This window comes from Trichosurus vulpecula, chromosome 7 (genome assembly GCF_011100635.1).
Source record: "Trichosurus vulpecula isolate mTriVul1 chromosome 7, mTriVul1.pri, whole genome shotgun sequence".
Classification (NCBI taxonomy): Eukaryota; Metazoa; Chordata; class Mammalia; order Diprotodontia; family Phalangeridae; genus Trichosurus; species Trichosurus vulpecula.
This window is the reverse complement of record NC_050579.1, coordinates 275,229,813-275,250,100: the sequence shown is the minus strand read 5'-3', so window position 1 is coordinate 275,250,100 and position 20,288 is coordinate 275,229,813. Positions and strand designations below refer to the sequence as shown.

Here is a 20,288-nt window from a genome sequence, read left to right as displayed (position 1 = left end):
CAAGTCTATTTCTTCTTCTGGGTCACAGACCTTCAGATGCTTAAATATTTCTATTATGTTCCCCCGAGTCTTCTCTTTTCTGGATTAAACATTCCCAGATCCTTTAGGCAGTGCCTACATGGCCACTTGAGAGGGTGATGTAAAGTCTAAGGGATGGGAGTTTCAGTATAAGAAAAAAGTTCCTTTTAGAGCTATCTTAATTTGGAATAGGCTGCCCTGGGGGAGCTGTGACATCAGTTTACATTTATATAGCACTTCAAAGGTTTGCAAAGTGTTTAAAAAATATTATCTCATTTGAGCCTCACAATGACATCCTAATTTTAGAGATGGGGAAATCGAGGCAGCCAGCAGTTAAACGACTTGCCCAGAGTCACATTGTAAGTGATTGAAGCAGGATTATGAACTCAAGTCTTTCTGATTCCAGGCCATCCCACATAACTCCCAGTAGGTTGTTTCTGACTGAATAGCTCCAAAGGGCCCCTGACAGGCATGGGCTCTTATTAGAGATTGTAGAAGAAATTCTTGCTCAGATAGAGATTACACTACATGTCTTCTCAGCTCCCTTCTCAGCCTCATATTCCACGCATGGGGTGGGGGTGGGGGGCAGTTTGATTACACCTCTGAGATCTCGGTGGTTCTGGGCTTCTTTGATATGTCCAGGTGTGTCTATAGAGAAGTAACCTTCACCAGTGACTTGCAAATGGAGCTTCTGCCAGACCTACCCTCTGAGCAGAGTGCCTTGAAAAGAGCTGCTTCCTTTAAATAGGTCGAAGGTCTCTCCAAACCATCCCTTACATTCATTTAGCTACTTGGCCGGCCCTTCCTTGCTATGTAGGGCAAAGATAAACTGCTGACTGGTACCTGCCCTTGGTGTCATAAATCCTGAGCTAGTGGACTCTGAGCCTTACATTGAGTAGATAGATGCCTGCTGAGTGAGAATGCATATAGATGTCCTGGGTTCTGAGGCAAGGGCTTCCTTAGACAGAGACCTTGGAGGGAAGTGTCTGGCTTCGTTACCTACTCTGCACCCTCCCACTGGCTGGTATGAAGACATACGAACAGACTAGGACTCTTCAGTTTGGGAGAACAGAGATTGCAAAGGAGAGGAGCCTGAAAAATGAAGTCTGAAAGATGAAGGGTTCAGATGGAGGAGAGGAACAGGCCCTCGGTCACCAGATTCTGGGATGAGGTGCCGGTGGGGCTACCCCCAGAAACTGGAGAGAGGCAAATTTAGGATGTGGTCAAAAGGCAGTGGGAGATGGAGAGAATCCCTTACTCAGATGCGGAGTGGGCTGAGAATATCAGTGGGTGGAAGAGACAAGAGGCACTGTGGTAAATGCCCTGAGAGCCAGGAAGACCTGGGTTCAAATCCTGCTTTTGACACAAACTGGTTCTGAGAAAGTCATTTAACAGTGATTTTTTCAGATTAAAATGTGCTGGCCTGCCTTAGTAGAAGGAAGCTCCTCATGTCACTGAAATCTCAGGTCCAATCCCCATCCCTTAAGGTCTAAATTCCTGCTTGGACATTCACAGTGGGTTTATAATGAGAAGCCATGGAGGGGCCCATCCTTAGTCAGTGAGGGTAAAATCAGGGAGATTACCCACATCCTCCTCTACTACCCCAGTGGGCTCATGCCAGATACAGAAGCCCAGGTTTAGGGACCTATTGGCTGATGCAGGGTGGTACTTTCTCTTTAAAAAATTTCTTTAATTACTTTTTTTCTCTCCTTCCCACACTCCTCCCTTCCTTCTTCTCTCTGCAAAACAAAACAAACCTCCTTTTACAAACCTATATAGTCAAGCAAAACAAATCCCACGTTGGCCACACCCAAAAAAATGATTTCCCAATGGAGGTGGGTAGTCTATTTCATCATGAGGGCTCTGGAATCACGATCGTTCACTGTGATAATCAAAGGTGATCAGAGTTCCCAAGTTTTTCAAACTTGTTTATCTTACAATATTATTGTTATGCTATAAATTATTCTCCTGGTTCTGCTCAGTTCACTCTGTATCAGTTCATACAGGTCTTTCCAGGTATCTCTGAAAACATCCCTTTCCTATAGTCACCATTTCTTACAGCATGATAATTAGCATTCCATCACATTTCTATACCATAACTTGTTCAGCTGTTCTCCAAGTGGCAGGCATCCCTTCGCTTTCCAATTCTATAGGGCAGTACTTCCCAAGGACTCCTGGAATATTACTGACACCAATATATTTTGGACAGGGACAATTTATACTCACTAACAATTAGCAAAGGCAGCTAGTTGGTGGTGTGTATAGTGCTCCAGGCCTGGAGTGAGAAAGACTCATTTCCCTGGGTTCAAATCTGGCCTCTGGCACTTACTAGCCGTATCACCCTGGGCAAGTCACTTAACCTTGTTTGCCTAAGTTTCCTTATCTGTAAAATGAGCTGGAAAAGGAAATGGCAAACCACTCCAGTATCTTTGCCAAGAAAACCCCAAAGGGAGTCATGAGTCGTCAGACATGAACAACAATACAAGTGGCAAAAATGGAAATGAAGGTTACTTGCAAGAGGGGACAGAGAGGGGTATTTAAGATAGAGGGTGATGGTGGTGGTAGGGGTGATAGTTATAAAAGCAAAACAAACTTCCTGCGCTTGAGGTGGGGATTTAAATGGCCAACCCCCCCACACACACACACACACACACCAAAAGGAGTGGAATTTGGTGAAATCTTGACCTATGCAGCCTGGGAGTTACCCTCCCCACGCCCCACAGCTTATAAGAATGTTCTTCCTCTCCCTCTTTGCCTGTTGAATTCTTGTGCCTCCCTAAGGAGCCCAACTCAAATGCTGCCTTTGTCCTATTCCCCCTTCTGTCTGTAATGACCTCCCCTTCCCATCTCATTCATCACCCAATTGTGCATTATCATGCATTGTATTTTATCTGCAATATGTTTCATCCACTTTCTAAGCTGTCAGCTTCCAATTTGGAACCTCTCCATGCGTTTTGCCCTCAGGAGGGCCTAATAAATGTGTTTTCGACTAAGTTGAATTAAACAGAAAAGTAAGAGGAGACCTGGATGTGTTGTCTCCCCTCATTAAAAAGTAAGTTTCTTAGGGCAGGCCTGTTTCATTTATATATGTGTGTCCCAAGCTCCTAGCGCAATGTCTGGCATATAGTAGGCACTGAATAAGAGTTTTTTGATTGAGGGAAAACCCAACCATCCAGTCCCCAAATCTAGTCCTGCCCCATCAAGGCTAACAGATGCTCTGTCTTTTTTTTTTCCCCAAGGTAACACTACTGTCCTTCGCAGTGGAGTCGGAATGCACATTCTTGGATTACATCAAAGGAGGGTGAGAGAAGGGCTCTTCACATGCTGGACTTCAAAGTTGTGTGGGTTTCCAAATGCAGAGTTCCCGGTATCACCCATGTGCATTTGGGCCTGCGTCAGTCTGGGCCAAGCTGTCCCCTTGCATCACTGGCCTGACTGATTCTGAAGGACCTTCTCAAATGTTTGGGATTTTGAGGATCACCTGGACTTAAATAAGTGTCAGGATGGTCTAGTGGTCTAAGGCATCAGACTCAAGGCTCAGAGAGGAAGCTCTCTAGGTGTTCTGGTCTCTGTACACAAGGAAGTGTGGATTCAGATCCCGCTTCTGACATATGAACTCCTGGGCAGCTAGATGGCATGGTGGGTAGTGTGCCAAGCTGTTTCTGAGTTCAAATCTTCCCTTAGACACTTACCAGCTGTGTGACCTTGGGCAAGTCACATGTCACTTAACCCTGTTGGCTTCAATTTCCTTGTCTTTTGGCTCATTTCTAAAATGAGCTGGAGGAGGAAATGGCAAACCACTCCAGTATCTTCGCCAAGGAAACCCCAAAGGGGGTCATAGACAAAGAGTCTAACACAAGTCAGGCATGACCAATGGTATAGGGTGCTGGGCCTGGAGTTAGGAACTCATCTTCCTGAGTTCAAATCTGCCCTCAGACACTTACTAGCTGTGTGACCCAGTGGTAAACACCATTTACCTCTGTTTCCTCATCTTTAAAATGAGCTGGAGAAGGAAGTGGCAAACCTCTCCAGTGTCTTTGCCAAGAAAACTCCAAATGGCATCATGGAAAGTTGGACATGACTGGAAAATGACTTAACAACAACCATAACAACAAATACGTAACCCTCTTAGCCCACTCAAGGGAAGGTTCCACTAACTACTGCGTCCCTGAGTCACTGACCCATGGAGCAGCAGGGTTGGCCTCTCAGCTTGGAGCCACAAAGAGATGCAGAGCAAGGCAACAGGGCAGACACTAAGGTTGGGATGGTTACCAGGCAGGAGGCAATGGTCACAGGGCACTTAGATACCAGAGGCCAAGGCAAATGAGGTTCTTGGGAAGTGGGGGGGTGGGGGTGGGAAGGATCTGAGAATACCAGGGCTGAAGGAAAGAGCAGAGGATTATCCATAGGTCAAGCAGGTCATCAGAGGTTTGGGTGGGCTATCAGGAGTTAGGGCACATGAAGTTGCCAGAGGTCGGGGAAAAGCCAGAGATCAGGAATCTAAGCAGATAAGCTAGAAATTAAGGAAGACACAGTTAGCAGGGGTCAAGGAGAAGAAAGGGGTCAGGAAACAAGACAGATAAGATAGGAATGAAGGAGTCTGTGTTTACTAGAGAGCAGAGAGAAACAGGGGACCATGAACACAGACAGACAGGACAGGAATTAAGGAGGCCTAGGCAGAGGCATCATGAGGTACTGGATAGAAGGCCACCCTTGGACGTAGGTAGCCTTGGGGTTCAAGTCCAACTTTTGAAACTCTGCTTAGGTGACCCTAGGTAAGTCACTTGACTTTTTATTGGGCCAAGCAACAATCCAAGAGAGGGGTTATTAACCCAGGTGGGGGTCCATGGAGAGATTTCAGAGGTGTCTGTGTGCTTGGATGGTAGAAAAAAATTATATCTTCATTTTCACTAACCTCTAACTGAAATTTAGCATTTCCTTCAATTATCTAAAGGCATTTAAGTGACACCAGGAAATAAAGTCAGGAAGACCTGGCCTCAGGCGCTTACTGGCTGTGTGACCCTGGGCAAGTCATTTAATCCCCTTTGCCTCAGTTTTCTCATCTGTAAAATGAACTGGAGAGAGAAATGACAAACCACACCAGTATCTCTGCCAAGAAAACCCCAAATGGGTCATGAAGAGTCAGACACCACTGAATAACAACAACTCAGTTATCTAAAAACATTATTCTGGAAAAGGGTTCATAGACTTCACTAGAGGTCAAAGGAAGAATGAGGGCATTGAGTGCCCAGATAAAGGGATCATAGAAACACAGATCTAGAGAGAAACTCAGAAGCTATCGAAAACTGTAGCCTCAGAGCCTGCCCAGCCCAGCTTCCTAATTTTATAGATAAGGAAACTTAGCCTTTTGGCTCTCTGGTGATGATAGCCAAAAGGGGCCATGATACAAAAAAGGTTAAGAACCCCCACTCTAAGGTGATGTTACAGATGAGTTGCTGACCTGCATCAGTGAAGGGTGTTTCCACAACATTTGGGGAAATCACAGGTCCAGATGAAAACAAAAAGAAAAACGAAACAAAAAAACAGCCCCAGAAGAGCAGATATTCAGGCGTGAAGGAAAAGAAAGTCAAGAAAAGGCACCAACAACCAGAAACCTGTGAGGTGGAGGCAAAATTGCCTAGGGAGAAGCTTCCTCTATGCCCCAGGGCAGGACAAGGGAGATTCCCAAAGGCGAAAGGACAGCAAGGCAGCTGGAGGCAGCTCCCAGCCTGCCTGATGCTCTTGGGTTGTCGCAGTGGCACGGCGGCCCGTATGCTTTGGAGCACAGGGAAAGGATAAAATCTGGGCTCATAGTCCACATGCCCTGGACCCCTCATCCTCCTAGCTTGAGTGCCTGCCCGGTCACATCGAAGGTGGGAGGCAGCTGGGTCAAATTCATCACTACAGTCAGAGCTGGCCCTTGTCAGTGACCATCAATTCATTCAAGAAAAGAACATTGAACTCACATTGAAGTCACAATTGCCTTTGGCCTCAGTTTCCTCATTTGTAAAATGAGAGAGTAGAACTGGATGGCCTCTCATAGCTTCCACGTTCTAGATAGCTTCCAAGCTTCCCTCTAGATCTCGGTTCCTCTGGTCCCTTTAGATGGGCACTCGATGCCCTCATTCTGCCTAAGATGCCCCTTTCCAGTCCCTTATCTGAAATTGCCCTTCCAGGGTAGCAAACATCCATCGCTCTAGACCTCTTACTTCCATTCTGCCCATATCAAAATATGCCTTTTAATAACAGTCCCATCACCAAAATGCTTTCATAATCACATCCGTCACCCACTGCCCCATGAGACTGTCCTGAGGGAAAAGTTAAAAGTTAGAGGGCTTAAGATCCCAGATTTGGTGCTAGAAGGGATGTCAGGGGGTCCCCTAGTCCAACCCTCTAATTTTACAGGTGAGGAACTGAGCCTCTGGGAGGTTACCTGACTTCCCTGAAGTCAGACAGCTAGTAAACGGCAGACTCAGGGTTCTAACCCAGGTCTTCTGGCTACAAATCCAGCCTTCTCTCCATTATTCCCAGGCAGCTTCAAGCCAAGTTTCTTAGGAGCGTAGAACGTTAGAGCTGGAAGAACCTTTGAGGTCATCTGGTCCAAAGCCCCCTCATTTTGCTGATGGAAGCCAAGGCCCAGAGGGGTGTACGTGTCTGATGCCACACAGCTGGTAAACAGACTCAGGATTCAAACCCAAGCCTTTTGTCTCCAAACCAGCTGTTCTTACCAGAGTTCAACAGGCAAAGCCTCTGGTAGAACAAGGCCCAGCTTGCCAAAGCTGCTGCCCCTGGCGCTGTGGGAGGGCACAGGTGTCAGTGTTTTCCACTGTAGAATGAAAGAGTTGGGCCAGATGGTCTCTAATGTCCTCTCCAACTCTGAGAGCCTGTTTGCACGTCCCTAGCGAAGGGCCTGCCTAGGCAGGGGGTAATATGGGAGCATCGCCTTGGGCTTTCCTTCCCTGATTCTCTATCTTCAGCATTTCCCCTGGGTCTCATCATCCTCCTATCGCATCAGCTGGCCATTCTGATGGGCTGCACCCTTGGGAGCCAGGGTGTTGGCAGGCTGTATTCTTTAGGTAAAGAGGAGATGCCAGCCCAGTAGCCGGGCTTTGCTACTCACCCACAGGAGGGATTATAGATCATTGAAATATAGGGGTAAATGGACCCTTGGAGTCATGAAATCCAATCCCCTAATTTTTACAGATGAGGTGCAGAGAGGGTAAGTGACTTGAGGGTCAGAAAGTAGAATTCGAACCCAAGTCATGTTGACTCTAAGTGCAAACCTCTTTCCACTACCATGCTGCCTCTGACATTGTAGATAAGCTTCCATAGCTAGGCATCTATGTCCCCTCAGGATTCCCAACTGTACTTCATAGAATCATAAAATTTAGAGGTAGTGCGAACCTAAGAGGTCACCTGGTCCAGCCATCTCATTTTACAGATGAGGAAACAGAGTCCCAGAAAATGAACTGACTACCTAATGTGGCGAGCTAGATAGAGGGCTTGTTTTGAAGTCAGAGCACCTGGGTTTAAATCCTAGCTCAGTTATTTTGTTACCTGTTTGACCTTGGGGAAATCAATTAATTTCTGTGGGCATCCACTTCCTCACCTGTAAAATGGGAGTGTTGGACTAGATGACCTTTGGCCAAGGTCCTTTTCGTCTCTAAATTTGTTACCCACCATATCATCCTATGTACACAGCTAGGAAGCAGCAGGGATTGGAACCAGACCTTAGGAAGGGACCTTGGTCTTGGTTCCAAATGATACCCTGATGCCTTTATCAGAGAGAGATTACATGACTTGCTCCCAGTTACTCAGGTGAGGTTAGCTGGGTGGCACAATGGATAGAGCACCTGGCCTGGAGTCAGAAAGACCTAAGTTCAAATTTGGTGTGCAGGTAAATATTTAACAACCGACTCTCCAAAAAAGATGCATGACACACTCTTAAGTTTAATCTGCATCATGAATATTTTCCTCATTGCTCAACAAAGCAATAACTCAAGCCCTAATTTGTAGGGTTTACTAATTTCCCAGGTGTAAATGCTCTCAGTGAAAATTTAACCATCAGTTCTCAAGAGAGCTCGTGTGAGCTGGCTCCAGCATACCCCTGGCTGTAGGGGACCTTTGTGGGCCTACAGTGCAGTCTAACCCCTTCATTTTACAGGTGAAGAAACTGAGGCTCAGAGAGGTTAAAACCACAGGTCCTTTTCTCATCATTATTGTGCCTCTCACGTTGAGAGCCTCAACAGGCACTTGCTGTACTCAGATCACTTTACAAAGACTTTATGTTGAATTGGGGAGGGCAGAGGAGGAAGAGGAAGAGATGAAGGGCTCCCCCACCATTCCAATATACTCTATCACTAGTTGGCTTGGCAATCAATGCAGGTGCACCAGAGTGATTGACTCAGCCATCCAGCAACATGGGTAGAAAGAGAGAGGATGTGGTCTCCTTCACCTTTGTTTTTAATTCATCTTGGAATATTATCTGGGTGAGGCTCCACTGGAACATAATTTTTATGTTGTTTTTTTTAATTAATTTATTTTCAGTTTTCAACATTCACTTCCATATGTTTTAAATTTTCTCCCCCTCCCTCCCCAAGACGGTGTGTAATCTGATATAGGCTCTACACTTACATTCCTATTAAATACATTTTCACATTAGTTATGTTGCATAGAAGAGTTAAAACGAATGGGAGAAACCATGAGAAAGAAACAAACAAAAAAAAACACAAAACAAAAGAGAAAAGAATCTGCTTCATTCTGCATTCAGACCCCACAGATCTTTCTCTGGATGTGGATGGCATTTTCCATCATGAGTCCTTTGGAAAAGTTTCAGGTCCTCGCATTACTGAGAAGGGCTAAGTCTATCAAAATCAGTTCTCGCACCCTGTGGCTGTTACTGTGGACAACGTCCTCCTGGTTCTGCTCCCCTCACTCAGCATCAATTCATATAAGTCTTTCCAGGTTTTTCTGAAGTCTGCCTGCTCCTCATTTCTTATAGCACAATAATATTCCATTACCTTCATATACCACAACTTGTTCAGCCATTCCCCAACTGATGGGCATCTCCTCAATTTCCAGTTCTTGGCCACCACAAAAAGAGCTGCTATAAATAATTTTGTACATGTGGGTCCTTTTCCCATTTTTATGATCTCTTTTGGTTGGAGCCCTAGAAGCAGTATTACTGGGTCAAAGGGTAGGCATATTTTGGGGCAGTTTTTTGGGCATAGTGGAGCTTAATTTCTGACCTGTTTCTGGGGGATAGAAAAGAGTTTTCCTGCCTCAAAAATGTCCTCATGCCTAAGGGCAGAGACTTTAATTTCAAAATGAGAGAGTAGGTCCAAAATATCTTGGGGCTGCCCTGATACATAGGCAAAGATTTGAATTCACCCTGTGGTGTAAATGACTGATATCAAACTGACTGTGATTCAGACAGACTCTTCAACTTCCTCTAGCTTGTCCTCCCCCACAATTGTCACCTGAGGTTAGAGGTGGCTGTGAGATCAGTGCCCAGACTTGTAGCTGAGGGCATCTGTACAGCTTCCTGTTTCTCTCTGGAGGCCCTGGGAAAAGATGACAACAAACATGTTTTGTTTTTTTTGTTTTTGTTGTACAGTCTTCATAACCTCATTTGGGGTTGTCTTGGAAAAGATACTGGAGCGCTTTGCCATTTCCTTCTCTAGCTCATTTTACAGATGAGGAAACTGAGGCAAACAGGATGAAGTGACTTGCCCAGGGTCACACAGCTAGCAAGTGTCTGAGGCCAGATTTGAACTCAGGAAAAGGAGTCTATCCACTGTGCCACCTAGCTGCCCAACTCTGTTTTACAAAAATATTCCACACCCAGTTATCACAAAACACCTTTTGAGACAGACAGGGCAGGGGCTATTGTCCCCCCTGTTTTCAGATGAGGAAAAAACCAGCTATGTTTGCCCCAGACATCACAGCTAGTATGTGGAAGTACCAGTTGGTCCACTGTCCATCTTCTCAGGTAATAACTGTTCTTGCTCTTCCACTCCTAGGACCCAGATCAATTTCACGGTGGCCATTGACTTCACCGCCTCCAATGGTGAGTGACCGATTATTTGGGAAGTGATTTCCTTGATGCATAAAGGAAGCAGGGGAGGGGAGGGATGTGATTTAAAAGGCTAAAGAATTGATTGTTGAACATAATCTGATGGATAATCCTAGACAAGTACTACCCCCTATCCTTGGCACATCCTTTGCCTCAGTTTCCCCTCTTTGTGAGCCAGAATAATAACTTGTGGGTGTGCCCTCCCAAGGTTGACACAGTCTAGAAGGCCCCAGGGATGAAGGCTTCAGCCAGGGATGTTACTTCCATCTGTATTTGTTTATTTAGGAAACTCTCAAGGCATAGGAAGGGTTTCTCTGTATTGAGTGAGATCACCAAGGTCCCTTCTGGTGCTCCATCCTACTGTGCTCTTAGCTGTGCTAATCTCAGCTGCTGCCATGTTGCAACCACCTGCTAGGTGTATAGGGACCTGTGGGGTTAGGAGTCGGTGGGGACAAAGAGGACTAAACAACGAATGAATGCTACCTCCCAGGGGCCTCCATTCCAGCTACCAGGTAGGACAGACCTAGGGAAAGTAATCAAGCACGCAATCCTTAGAGACCTGTGTTACAAGAAATCCTTTTTTTTTTTAAGAAAATGTTTTTTTCCTTCTCACTCATTTTTCTGGCCTTCTCTGAACCTGAACTGCTCAGCAGCTAGCTATAGAAAAAAAAAGACAAATTCAGGACTTGGTGCTGTGGTCCTCACTCCCAGCAACCAAGAGATCTAGCAGAACATGATGGCGAAAGCATGAGATTTGGAGTCAGGAAGGCCTGGATTCGAATCCCACCTTAGACCCAAATCACTGTGCACTTAGGTTTATATAGCTTCTGTGTGCTTAACCATGAACATGTTGTATCCTGTTAGTAAAATGTAAACTCTCTGAGGGCAGGGATTGCCTCACTTTTGTATCCCTAGTTCCTAGCACCATGCCTGGTACTCAGTAGGCAGTTAATTAGTGCTTATTGGTTGATCTTATGAGACACCTATTAGCCATGTGCCCCTGGACAGGCAATTTAACCTCTCAGCCTGTTTCCTCCTCTGTAAAAGGTAAATACTGATAATACCCATTGGCTCAGGTTGATGGGACATTCTTGTAATCCCTGCTTCTGGAGAGGCTGAGGCAGGTGAATTGCTTGAGCTCAGGAATTCCAAGTTGCAGGAACACTAAGTCAGTTAGACGTCCTCCCTAAGTCTGGCAACAATATGGTGAGCTCCCGAGAGTGAAGGGCCACCTGGCTGCCGATGGAGCGGCAACCGCCCCGGGTCAGAAATGGAGCAGGTCAAAATTCCTGCTCAGTCGTCAGTAGGATAAACTCCTGTGAGGGGCCGGTGTCCTTCCAGGCTGGAGGAGAAGGGGAGATTCAGTCTCAAATAGAAATTTTACTAATAATAGCAGCTATCTCAGAGGGCTAGTGTGAAAATAATATACATACATATATGTATATACACCCACATGCACATGCACACACACAGACATAGACCTGTATATGTTTACATACGTGTGTGTACATATGTACAAACATATATGCATACACACATGTTTATGCATGTGGATATATTATCTCACTAGCCCTTTGAGATAGCTGCCATTATTATCAAAATTTCTATTTGAGACTGAGTCTCCTTATCTTGTCCAGGATGGAAGGGCCGCGGCCACTCACAGGAATTGATCCCCCTGCTGGCTGGCATATGTACATATACATGCATCCATATACACATAAATACACACATATTAATATATCAAAGTGGAAAAAGTACTGGGCCTGGAGTCAGGCAAACTCATCTTCCTGAGTTCAAATCCAGCCTCAGACACTTACTAGCAGTGTGACTCTGGGCAAGTCACTTAATCCTGTTTGCCTCAGTTTCCTCATCTGTCAAATGAGCTGGAGAAGGAAATGGCAAACCGCTCCAGTATCTTTGTCAAGAAAACCCCAAATGGGGTCATGGAGAGTCAGACATGACTGAAAAATGACTTAACAACAACATTGTATATTTAAATATTATACTTGTGATCTATGCACATATTTTTGTAAACCTTCGAGTGATAGAAAGATGTTAGCCGTTATTGGCATGCCTTACTTTTCCTAGGCTCTCTTAGACCCTTTTCCTCCTTTTGGGTTCCTATACAGCCCTGAGCTGGGCCTGTGTTTGTTTATGCCTATGCCACTGGGATATCAGGTTTCATTAGTTACCAGGCATCACCTCACTAAACAATCCATTCATTATTAGCCTCACAGACTGCCCCTTGTTTCATTTCTCTGGACCTTCTCAATTGTACCCATCCTGCATGGCTCCAGTTTTCCCAGACCTCACTCAAAGCTACCAGGGCCCTCTCTTCCTCCAGAACAAAGGGCTTCGGAGCTGAAAGGGACCTGTAGAAGTCATTTAGTTCAGCCCTTTTGGCCAGAAGGCCCCTATTTATTGTAAATATGTTACAGGGGAGGAGTAACCCATTAAGTCATTATTACCAACTGAGCATGTTGGTGTGACCTTGGGTAGGGCATAGAATGACTCTCAGACTTGGAAAGAGTCTCAGAGGCCATCCAGTGCAACCTGAGCCTGAATAGACATTCTGTCTACAACAGCCTTAATAGGTGGTCATCTAGCCTCGGCCTGAAGATCACCAGTAATGGGGGGGGGGGGGCAGCTAGGTGGCGCAGTGAATAGAGCACCAGTCCTGGAGTCAAGAGGACCTGAGTTCAAATCCAGCCTCCGACACTTGACACACTTACTAGCTGTGTGACCTTGGGCAAGTCACTTAACCCCAATTTCCCTGCCTTCCCCCCTCCAAAAAAAAATCAAAAACAAAGATCACCAGTAATGAGGCAGCCTATCCCTCTTTGTTGTTATACTATTCAGTCATTTCAGTTGTATCCAACACTTTGTGGCCCCATTTGGGGCTTTCTTAGCAAAGATACTGGAGTGATTTGCCATTTCCTTCTCCAGCTCATTTGACAGATGAGGGAACTGAGGCAAGCAGGGTCAAGTGACTTGCCCAGGGTCTCCCAGCTAGTAAGTGCCTGAGGCTGGATTTGAACTCACAAAGATGGCCCAGCGCTCTATCGACTGTGGCACCTAGCTGGGCTCTCTTCTTCTTTAGTATACCTCTAATTGTTAGCACTTTTTTCCTTGTATTGAATCACTAATCTCCAGTGACTCCCTATTACATTTAGGATCAAATTTAAAACCCTCTTTGGCACTTAAAGCCCTTCCTTACCTGGCCCTGTCCTACCTTTCTAGTCCTCTTATGCTTCACTTCCCCCTTGCCCCATTTAGCTCATGATCCAGCTACATGGCCCCCTGACTGTTTCTCCCATACAACATTCCATCCCCTGACTGTGCATTCGCACTGACCTTCCTGCCCCCACCCCAACCAGAATGCTTTCACCCCTCACCTCTGGCTCCTAGATTCCCTGACTGCCTTTAAGACTTTCTGCAAAAGGCCTTTCTTGTCCTTTCTCTTCACCTCCCAGCCCCTTCCCTTCCCTGGGATTACCTTCCATTGGCACTGGCTATATCTTCTCTATACATAGTTATCTTTTTGCACGTTGTCTCCTCCATTAGGACCTAATTTCCTTGAGGACAGGGACTGTTTGCGACCCTCCTTGTACCCCCAGCACTTAATACTGGGTCTCAGTCACCTCCATAAAACTGTCGTGTAAAATGAGGGTGTTTTAAAATGAGGTCCTTTCAAATAAGATATACAATGGGTTATAGAAATCTATTCTGCCCTACAGGAAAGTAGAAGGGAAGGGGATGGGAGAAGGGGGTGGTGATAGAAGGGAAGGCACATTGGGGGAAGGGGTAATCAGAATGCACACTATCTTGGGGAGGGAGGAGGGGAGAGATGGGGAGAAAGTTTGAAACTCAAAACCTTGTGGAAGTAAATGTTGAAAACTAAAAATAAATTAATAAAAAAATGAGGGGCCTTCTAACTCCAGCAGTCTTTGGTTTCACATGTGGGGGGAACAAGGACCATTCAGCAAGTCAGTATCAGAGGCAGGACTAGGAGCCATGTTTTCTGACATGTGGTCCAGAGCACCACCCACTCTACCGTCCTGCCTCTCACCTGACTGGGCTGCTTCACTGGTGTAGCATCTCTCTCCATTCCTGGTGAAGAGGCATCCTCACTCATAGCCTTCTCAAGGCTGAAATTAGCTTGTAGCAGGGTCAGTGGAATCAACAGATCCTTATTGTGAGCCTACGAAGTGCCCAGACCTGCACTGTTGGTGAGATGAAGGAACTATTCCCTGCCCTCAGACAGCTTATAATCCAGTTGACATAATGACAGGCACCCACACAGGAAACAACTAGCGAATAATACAATTATCAGTGATCATTGGTACCTTGATCAATACACGTGCAATGCACAGATTCATTCCTATTCAGAGAAGCGAGGCTTGTGGGCTAGTGGTCCAGTGGGGCTGCAAGCTGGAGGTAGGACCTGATCAGGAGCAGGAGGGTTAGAATAGATGGGAGAGGGGAAAATGAGCATGGTATGTGCGGGGAGACGTACACACTTTTTTTAATGTGTTTGAGGACAGAGCCAAAGGGCATAATAAATCATTCAAATTAAAATATAACCTCCTGGAGGGCAGGGTTTCTTTGTTTTTTGTCTTGAAATCCTCATCATTCACCATAGTGCCTGGTACTAAAAATAGGTGTTTAATAAATGCTTGTCCAATAGAATTGAATTACATTGCGTTGAATCTGGGTTATTGCGGGGAAAGGACTTCGCGCCGAGCCCCTTGGTTGTCTTGGAGGCCTCTGGTGGACCTCAGGAGAAGATGTGGCAGTGGGGATCTGCTGTCCGATCAGCCCGGGCCAGCCTGACACCCCGTGTCTCTGTAGGCAACCCTTCCCAGTCCACTTCTCTGCATTATATGAGCCCGTACCAGCTGAACGCCTATGCCCTGGCGCTAACAGCCGTGGGGGAGATCATCCAGGACTATGACAGTGATAAGATGTTCCCAGCCCTGGGCTTTGGAGCCAAGCTTCCTCCTGATGGCAGAGTTTCCCATGAGTTCCCACTGGTACGTGTCTCCTCTGAGGTCAGCCTGGAAATGGGGAGAAAAGGGAGAGGGAGAGGGGAGAGAGAGAGAGAGAGAGAGAGAGAGAGAGAGAGAGAGAGAGAGAGAGAGAGAGAATAGAAACGGGGTGGGGGAGGAGTTGGGGTGCTGATAGCCCAGGGGGAGGGTTGAAATGGGAGAGAGGGAGGAAGGCATTTTTAACAGAGGATGGCTGCCCCAGCCTAGAGGTCCCTAGGACTTCTGAGTGACCCCAAGATCTACCAGATGAGCTTGTTCTCAGACCCACCCCCTTACCCCCAGTCCCCTCCTCACATACTCATACTTCTGAGTCTCTCTGAAGTTGGCTCTGGGACCCATCCTAGCTCAGAGCTCAGTGGAAGGAGTAGAAACTTGGTTGAATTACCCCCTCACACACACATTCACATACTCATACAACCCAGAAAAGAGGATGTGAAAACTTAAGAGATGTCTAAAAAGCCCCTTAGCTGATCCTGAAGTGGGGATGGGGAGCAAGGGTATTTCCCAGGTGAAGAAAGAAGGTAAGATTGCTGGAGAAGGGAGAAGGGAATAGGGTGTGAAAAACCATCTGGGCCCATGAGCCAGCTTGCCCAGAATGGCAGAGTAGTAGAATCCCATTCAAAGACATGCGTCTCTCTGTCCCACACACCCCCCCAACCCAGTGGAATATAAGCTCCTTGAGGGCAGGAGCAATTTTTCATTTCTGGACCCCAGTGCTTGGCACATAGGGGGCATTTAGTAAACACTTGTTGGATTGGGTTGGATTAAACTGAGCCCATGAAGATGACCCCATCGTGGTGCCTCCTTCCTCATCAATTGAGGAACTCTAGCCATTTTAAAGGGGATGGGGACAGGGAAATGAGTTCAACTTCATGGAAGTCCCTCAGAACTGGGGAAGTATCCAGAACAGTGGGACACAGAGAACCCTCATGCCTTCACCTTTTGAACTATCTGGAATATTCCTTTTCTACCTTCCTTCAACATGTGACAAGAATCAAACCCTATCCCAAAGATTGCCGAGCCAGGATGAGCAGGGTCCTCTGAAACTTCTACAGGACCACCATGCCCAGCTGGTGTTGGTGTTTTTATATACTGCCCTCTTCCACCCATCACCTTCCTTCCCACCACAGCCTAAGGAGAGCCTATCCCACCAAGGAATCATGGTGGCCCTTGCACTAGGGAATTAGGCACCCCTTCTGCATTGTCCCACACCATGTGATCTCCCTGAGACATTTCTCTGTGCCCTCCCCTTAGCATCCCACTTCCCCAGCCCCTGCCTTGGGTCCTTTCCTTCTGGTTTTGAGTTCAGGTGTGGCCAGTTAGTTGTAAATTCCAGTTTTTTTTTAAATCGTTTTTTCCATCACTTTCATTTTCGAAGGCATCTCTTCCCCCTTCTCTCTTCAATGAGCCATCCCTTGTAATAAAAAAGCAAACAATTCAGCACTGAAGTCTTTTGGGCATATAGTATTTCACACCCATATTTCTCCAGTTCTGCAAATAAGGGGGGTGCATTTTCTCATCTTTAGGACCAGCCTCTGTCATTACACAGGATTAAGCTTCTAAGGTTTTGGGGTTTTTTTATTTGTTTTGGGGTTTTTTGGTTGAGTTTTTTGTTTTTGCTTATTTGCTTTGCATTTATATCACTGTAGCGATTGTGTATATGGTTTTCCTGGTTCTGCTCATTTCGCTTTTCATCATCTCATAAGTCTTCCCATGCATCTCTGAATTCATCCTACTTCTTATTAATTCTTCCTAAGACATGATAATATTCCATTATATTCATTTTCCACAACTTGTTTTGCCAATCCTTAATCGATTTGTTTTCAGTTCTTTACTACCCCCAAAAATGATGTTATGAATATTTGGGCCAAATGGGACCTTTCTTTCTGACTGACCTCCTTGAGATACATGCCTGGCAGCAGCATCTTTGCATCAATAAGTACAGATGTTTAGGCACTTTTTAAAAAGCATAATCACAAACTACTTTAGAGTCATTCTGGAACATCTTCATTTCATCATCCGGACCAGGTTACAGACTGCTCTTCCCATCCACCTTCCCTCTGAAATAGAACTGTTCTTGTCCCCTTTTTGGCCGCCTCAAGCTTTGCCCCTCCCTCCCTGCCCCTGGGTGTCTTGCCCTTTTGCCTCCAATCCCCTTCCCCATCTCTCCCTTTGCTCCCCTCTGGGAGCTCGCTGGTCCTCTGCTCCTAGAATGGCAATCCAGATAACCCCTCTTGCTGTGGTATCGATGGTATCCTCGAGGCCTATCACCGAAGCCTTCGCACCGTGCAGCTCTATGGCCCCACCAACTTTGCGCCAGTGGTCACTCATGTGGCCAGGTGAGTCCCTTTTCACACCCTTCCAGGAGAGACCTTCCCCCTCACCCCCTTTTCAAAGGGACCAACTCATGTCTGAAGAGACATTCCTTCCCAGTGCCTTTAGGAGAACTCCAGAAACAATGGCACTGATGTCTTGTGCCAACCTCCTTCAGGGCCTTCTCAGTCAGTTTCATGCACAGAGTTCCTCTTCCTGGGTGTGGGAGAAAGTGAAGGTTATTATATCTAGAGGCCACCCCATCCCCTCCTCAGACCCTGCCTAGGCACGGGGTTAGACCTCTGCCACCTAACCCTATACCCCACAAAAAAACCTCCAAAAGGCATGCAGCGACTATACAAGATGGTTCCCAGTATTCCGTGCTGCTGATCATCACAGATGGGGTCATCTCAGACATGGCGCAGACCAAGGAAGCCATCGTCAATGTGAGTCTGGGAGGATGGAATGGGCAGATTCTTGGGTGGGGATCTGCAGGAAGTGTCATGGAAGTAGCTTTGGATCTTCTTTTGCTCCCCCCCCCCTTCTTTTGTGGCCTTGCTGCTAGAAATCCAGTGTTTGTCCTGAAGCTTTGTCCTGCATGTGGGTATGGAGTTGTAGGGGGGAGGTGGCACTGAGGGTCTTTGCCTTTTTAGCTTTGGACCAAGTGAATTCAGACCATTAAGGGGCCTGAATCAATGGAGAAAAGGAAAATGTGGCAAGAGCAGTCCTAGAGTATATGACTGGGTCCTCTGCATGTGGGGAGGTGGTAGCAGCCCCAGTTTCTCTCCCTGTCCCAAATAAAACATAGAAGGATCTCATATCACTAACTCAGCAGTGTCAGGTTCTTACTGATTAAGGTCGTTTGGAGAAAAAGGAAGAGGGGAAGAACCTATCCTGGGTGGGTTCCTGCCACCCCTGGGTATCAGACTTTAGACCAATCCCCGCTCTCTCTGTCTCTCTCCCTGTTTCCGATCCTCTGTCTGTCTTTTTATCATCCCTTCTTTTCTGACTTTTCTTTGGTCTTACTCTTTTTCTCTTACCTTGCCTCTCCCTTTTTCCTTCTCTTCTCTCTATTCCTTCCTCCCTCTTCATCTTATTATCCCTTTCACTCTACCTCTTTCTCTCTGTCTGTATCCTTTCTGCCATTCCCTCTGGTCCCACCCCCCACCATCTCTTTGCCTCTTCTCCCTCTTGGTGTGTTCTGTTTCCTCTCTGGCTTCCTATGCTGGTGCTCTTTGCCCAACAGGCTGCCAAACTCCCCATGTCCATTATCATCGTGGGCGTTGGCCAAGCTGAGTTTGATGGTAAGACCCAGTTGCTTTCCTTTTCCTTCTTCTTTCCTATCATTCTATGCTTCCCTAGGGGCACCATGGTACCCATGGGGTGGGCTCCTCAGAGAGAGAGAGAGAGAGAGAGAGAGAGAGAGAGAGAGAGAGAGAAAGGAGAGAGAGAAAGAAGAGAGAGAAAGAAGAGAGGAGAGATTAAAAGAGATTGAGAGAGAAAGGAGAGAGAGAAAGGGAAGAGAAAAAAGGTGGAGAGAGAGAAGATGGTGAAAAGGAGAAAAAGAGGAGAGTGCATGTGTGCATGAGAGAGATGGAGAGAAAGAGAGGAGAGAAGAGAAGAGAAAGAAGAGAGAGGGAGGGAGGAAGAGAAGAGAGTGAAAAGGAGGGAGGAGGGGAGAGGGAGTGTGTTGTGTGTGTGTGTGTGTGTGTGTGTGTGTGTGTGTGTGTGTGTGAAGGACAGTCAAAGAGAGGAGAAAAGAATGCGTGTATGAGGGATGTAGAAGAGTGAGTATGTGGGAGAGGAAAGAGAGAAAGCTTACAAAAGAGAGAGCTTATGTGAGAGAGATAGAAGAGAGAAAGAAAAGCCTGTGAGAGAAACAGAGTGGAGAAAGAATATGTATGAGAAGAGAGCAAGTGAGGGAGACCAGAAAGAATGAAGAAAGTGTGTATGAGAGGAAAGAGAAGGGAGTATGTGAGAGAAAAATGGTGCGTGTGTGTGTGTGTGTGTGCGTGCGTGTGTGTGTGCGTGTGTGTGTGTGTGTGTGTGCGTGTGTGTGTGAGTGTGTGTGTGTGTGTGTGTGTGTGTGTGTGTGTGTGTGTGTGTGTAGAGATCACCACTGGTTGTGTGGATGTGTCATCTTGTGCCCTGCACCACCAATGATGGGCGATGTGGTCCTTGGACAAATCATGTCACCTTTTTCTGACTCAGTTTCCTTATCTACAAAATGGGGATTAAAACCCCCTGCTCCATCTCCTAGGGTAGTTGGGAGGACCAATTGATCTGTGTAACAGCAAAGTGCTATACAGATGGCAGCTGTTGTTTTCATCATTTTCATGAGCGCCATCATCGGCCTGAGGGAGGACAGAATTTAAACACTTAAAGGAGATGTGGGGACATCTCCTCCCTCCCCTTCTCCCCAAACACTCTAAAATCAACCTCTCCAGATGGCCTAGATAACCCTAAGGTCCCTTCTGGCTCTGAATTTATGTTCCTCTGAATCCAAGTAAATTTTGCAAACTGTGGCTACATTTACTTGCTTCAAACACTGTGTGTAGGTCTTAAGGGGACAGGTGCTGGTGGCATGAAGGTGTCTGGTTTGCCCAGACAGGCTTCTGGGAGGAAAGATGTTTCAATCGGGCTGGGGGGCTGCAGAGGGAGGACAAAATTGGGGTTCTAAGAATGACACACAGAGGCAGGAAATTCACATTCAGGGGACAAGAGACAAGTAATTTACAGGATTTGGATCTAGAGCTAAAAGAGAGATCAGAGGTCAAGTCATCTAGAACTTTCCCCTCATTTTACAGATGAGGAAACAGCGGTTGAGGAAAGTT

At 46.4% G+C, this 20,288-nt stretch overlaps 1 protein-coding gene across 2 annotated transcripts in view; it reads left to right on the top strand.

Annotated features, from left to right (window-relative positions):
• CPNE5 (copine 5) overlaps window positions 1–20,288 on the top strand; it is a 211,239-nt gene that overhangs the window by 186,145 nt on the left and 4,806 nt on the right. The window contains exons 14-19 of one of the 2 annotated variants that reach the window (XM_036769195.1): window positions 3,258–3,319; window positions 10,041–10,087; window positions 14,945–15,126; window positions 17,353–17,480; window positions 17,798–17,900; window positions 18,701–18,758. In XM_036769195.1, coding sequence (XP_036625090.1) covers window positions 3,258–3,319; window positions 10,041–10,087; window positions 14,945–15,126; window positions 17,353–17,480; window positions 17,798–17,900; window positions 18,701–18,758 — 580 coding nt within the window. The remainder of the gene's footprint in view (window positions 1–3,257; window positions 3,320–10,040; window positions 10,088–14,944; window positions 15,127–17,352; window positions 17,481–17,797; window positions 17,901–18,700; window positions 18,759–20,288) is intronic. The other variant, XM_036769196.1, reaches the window with a different exon arrangement.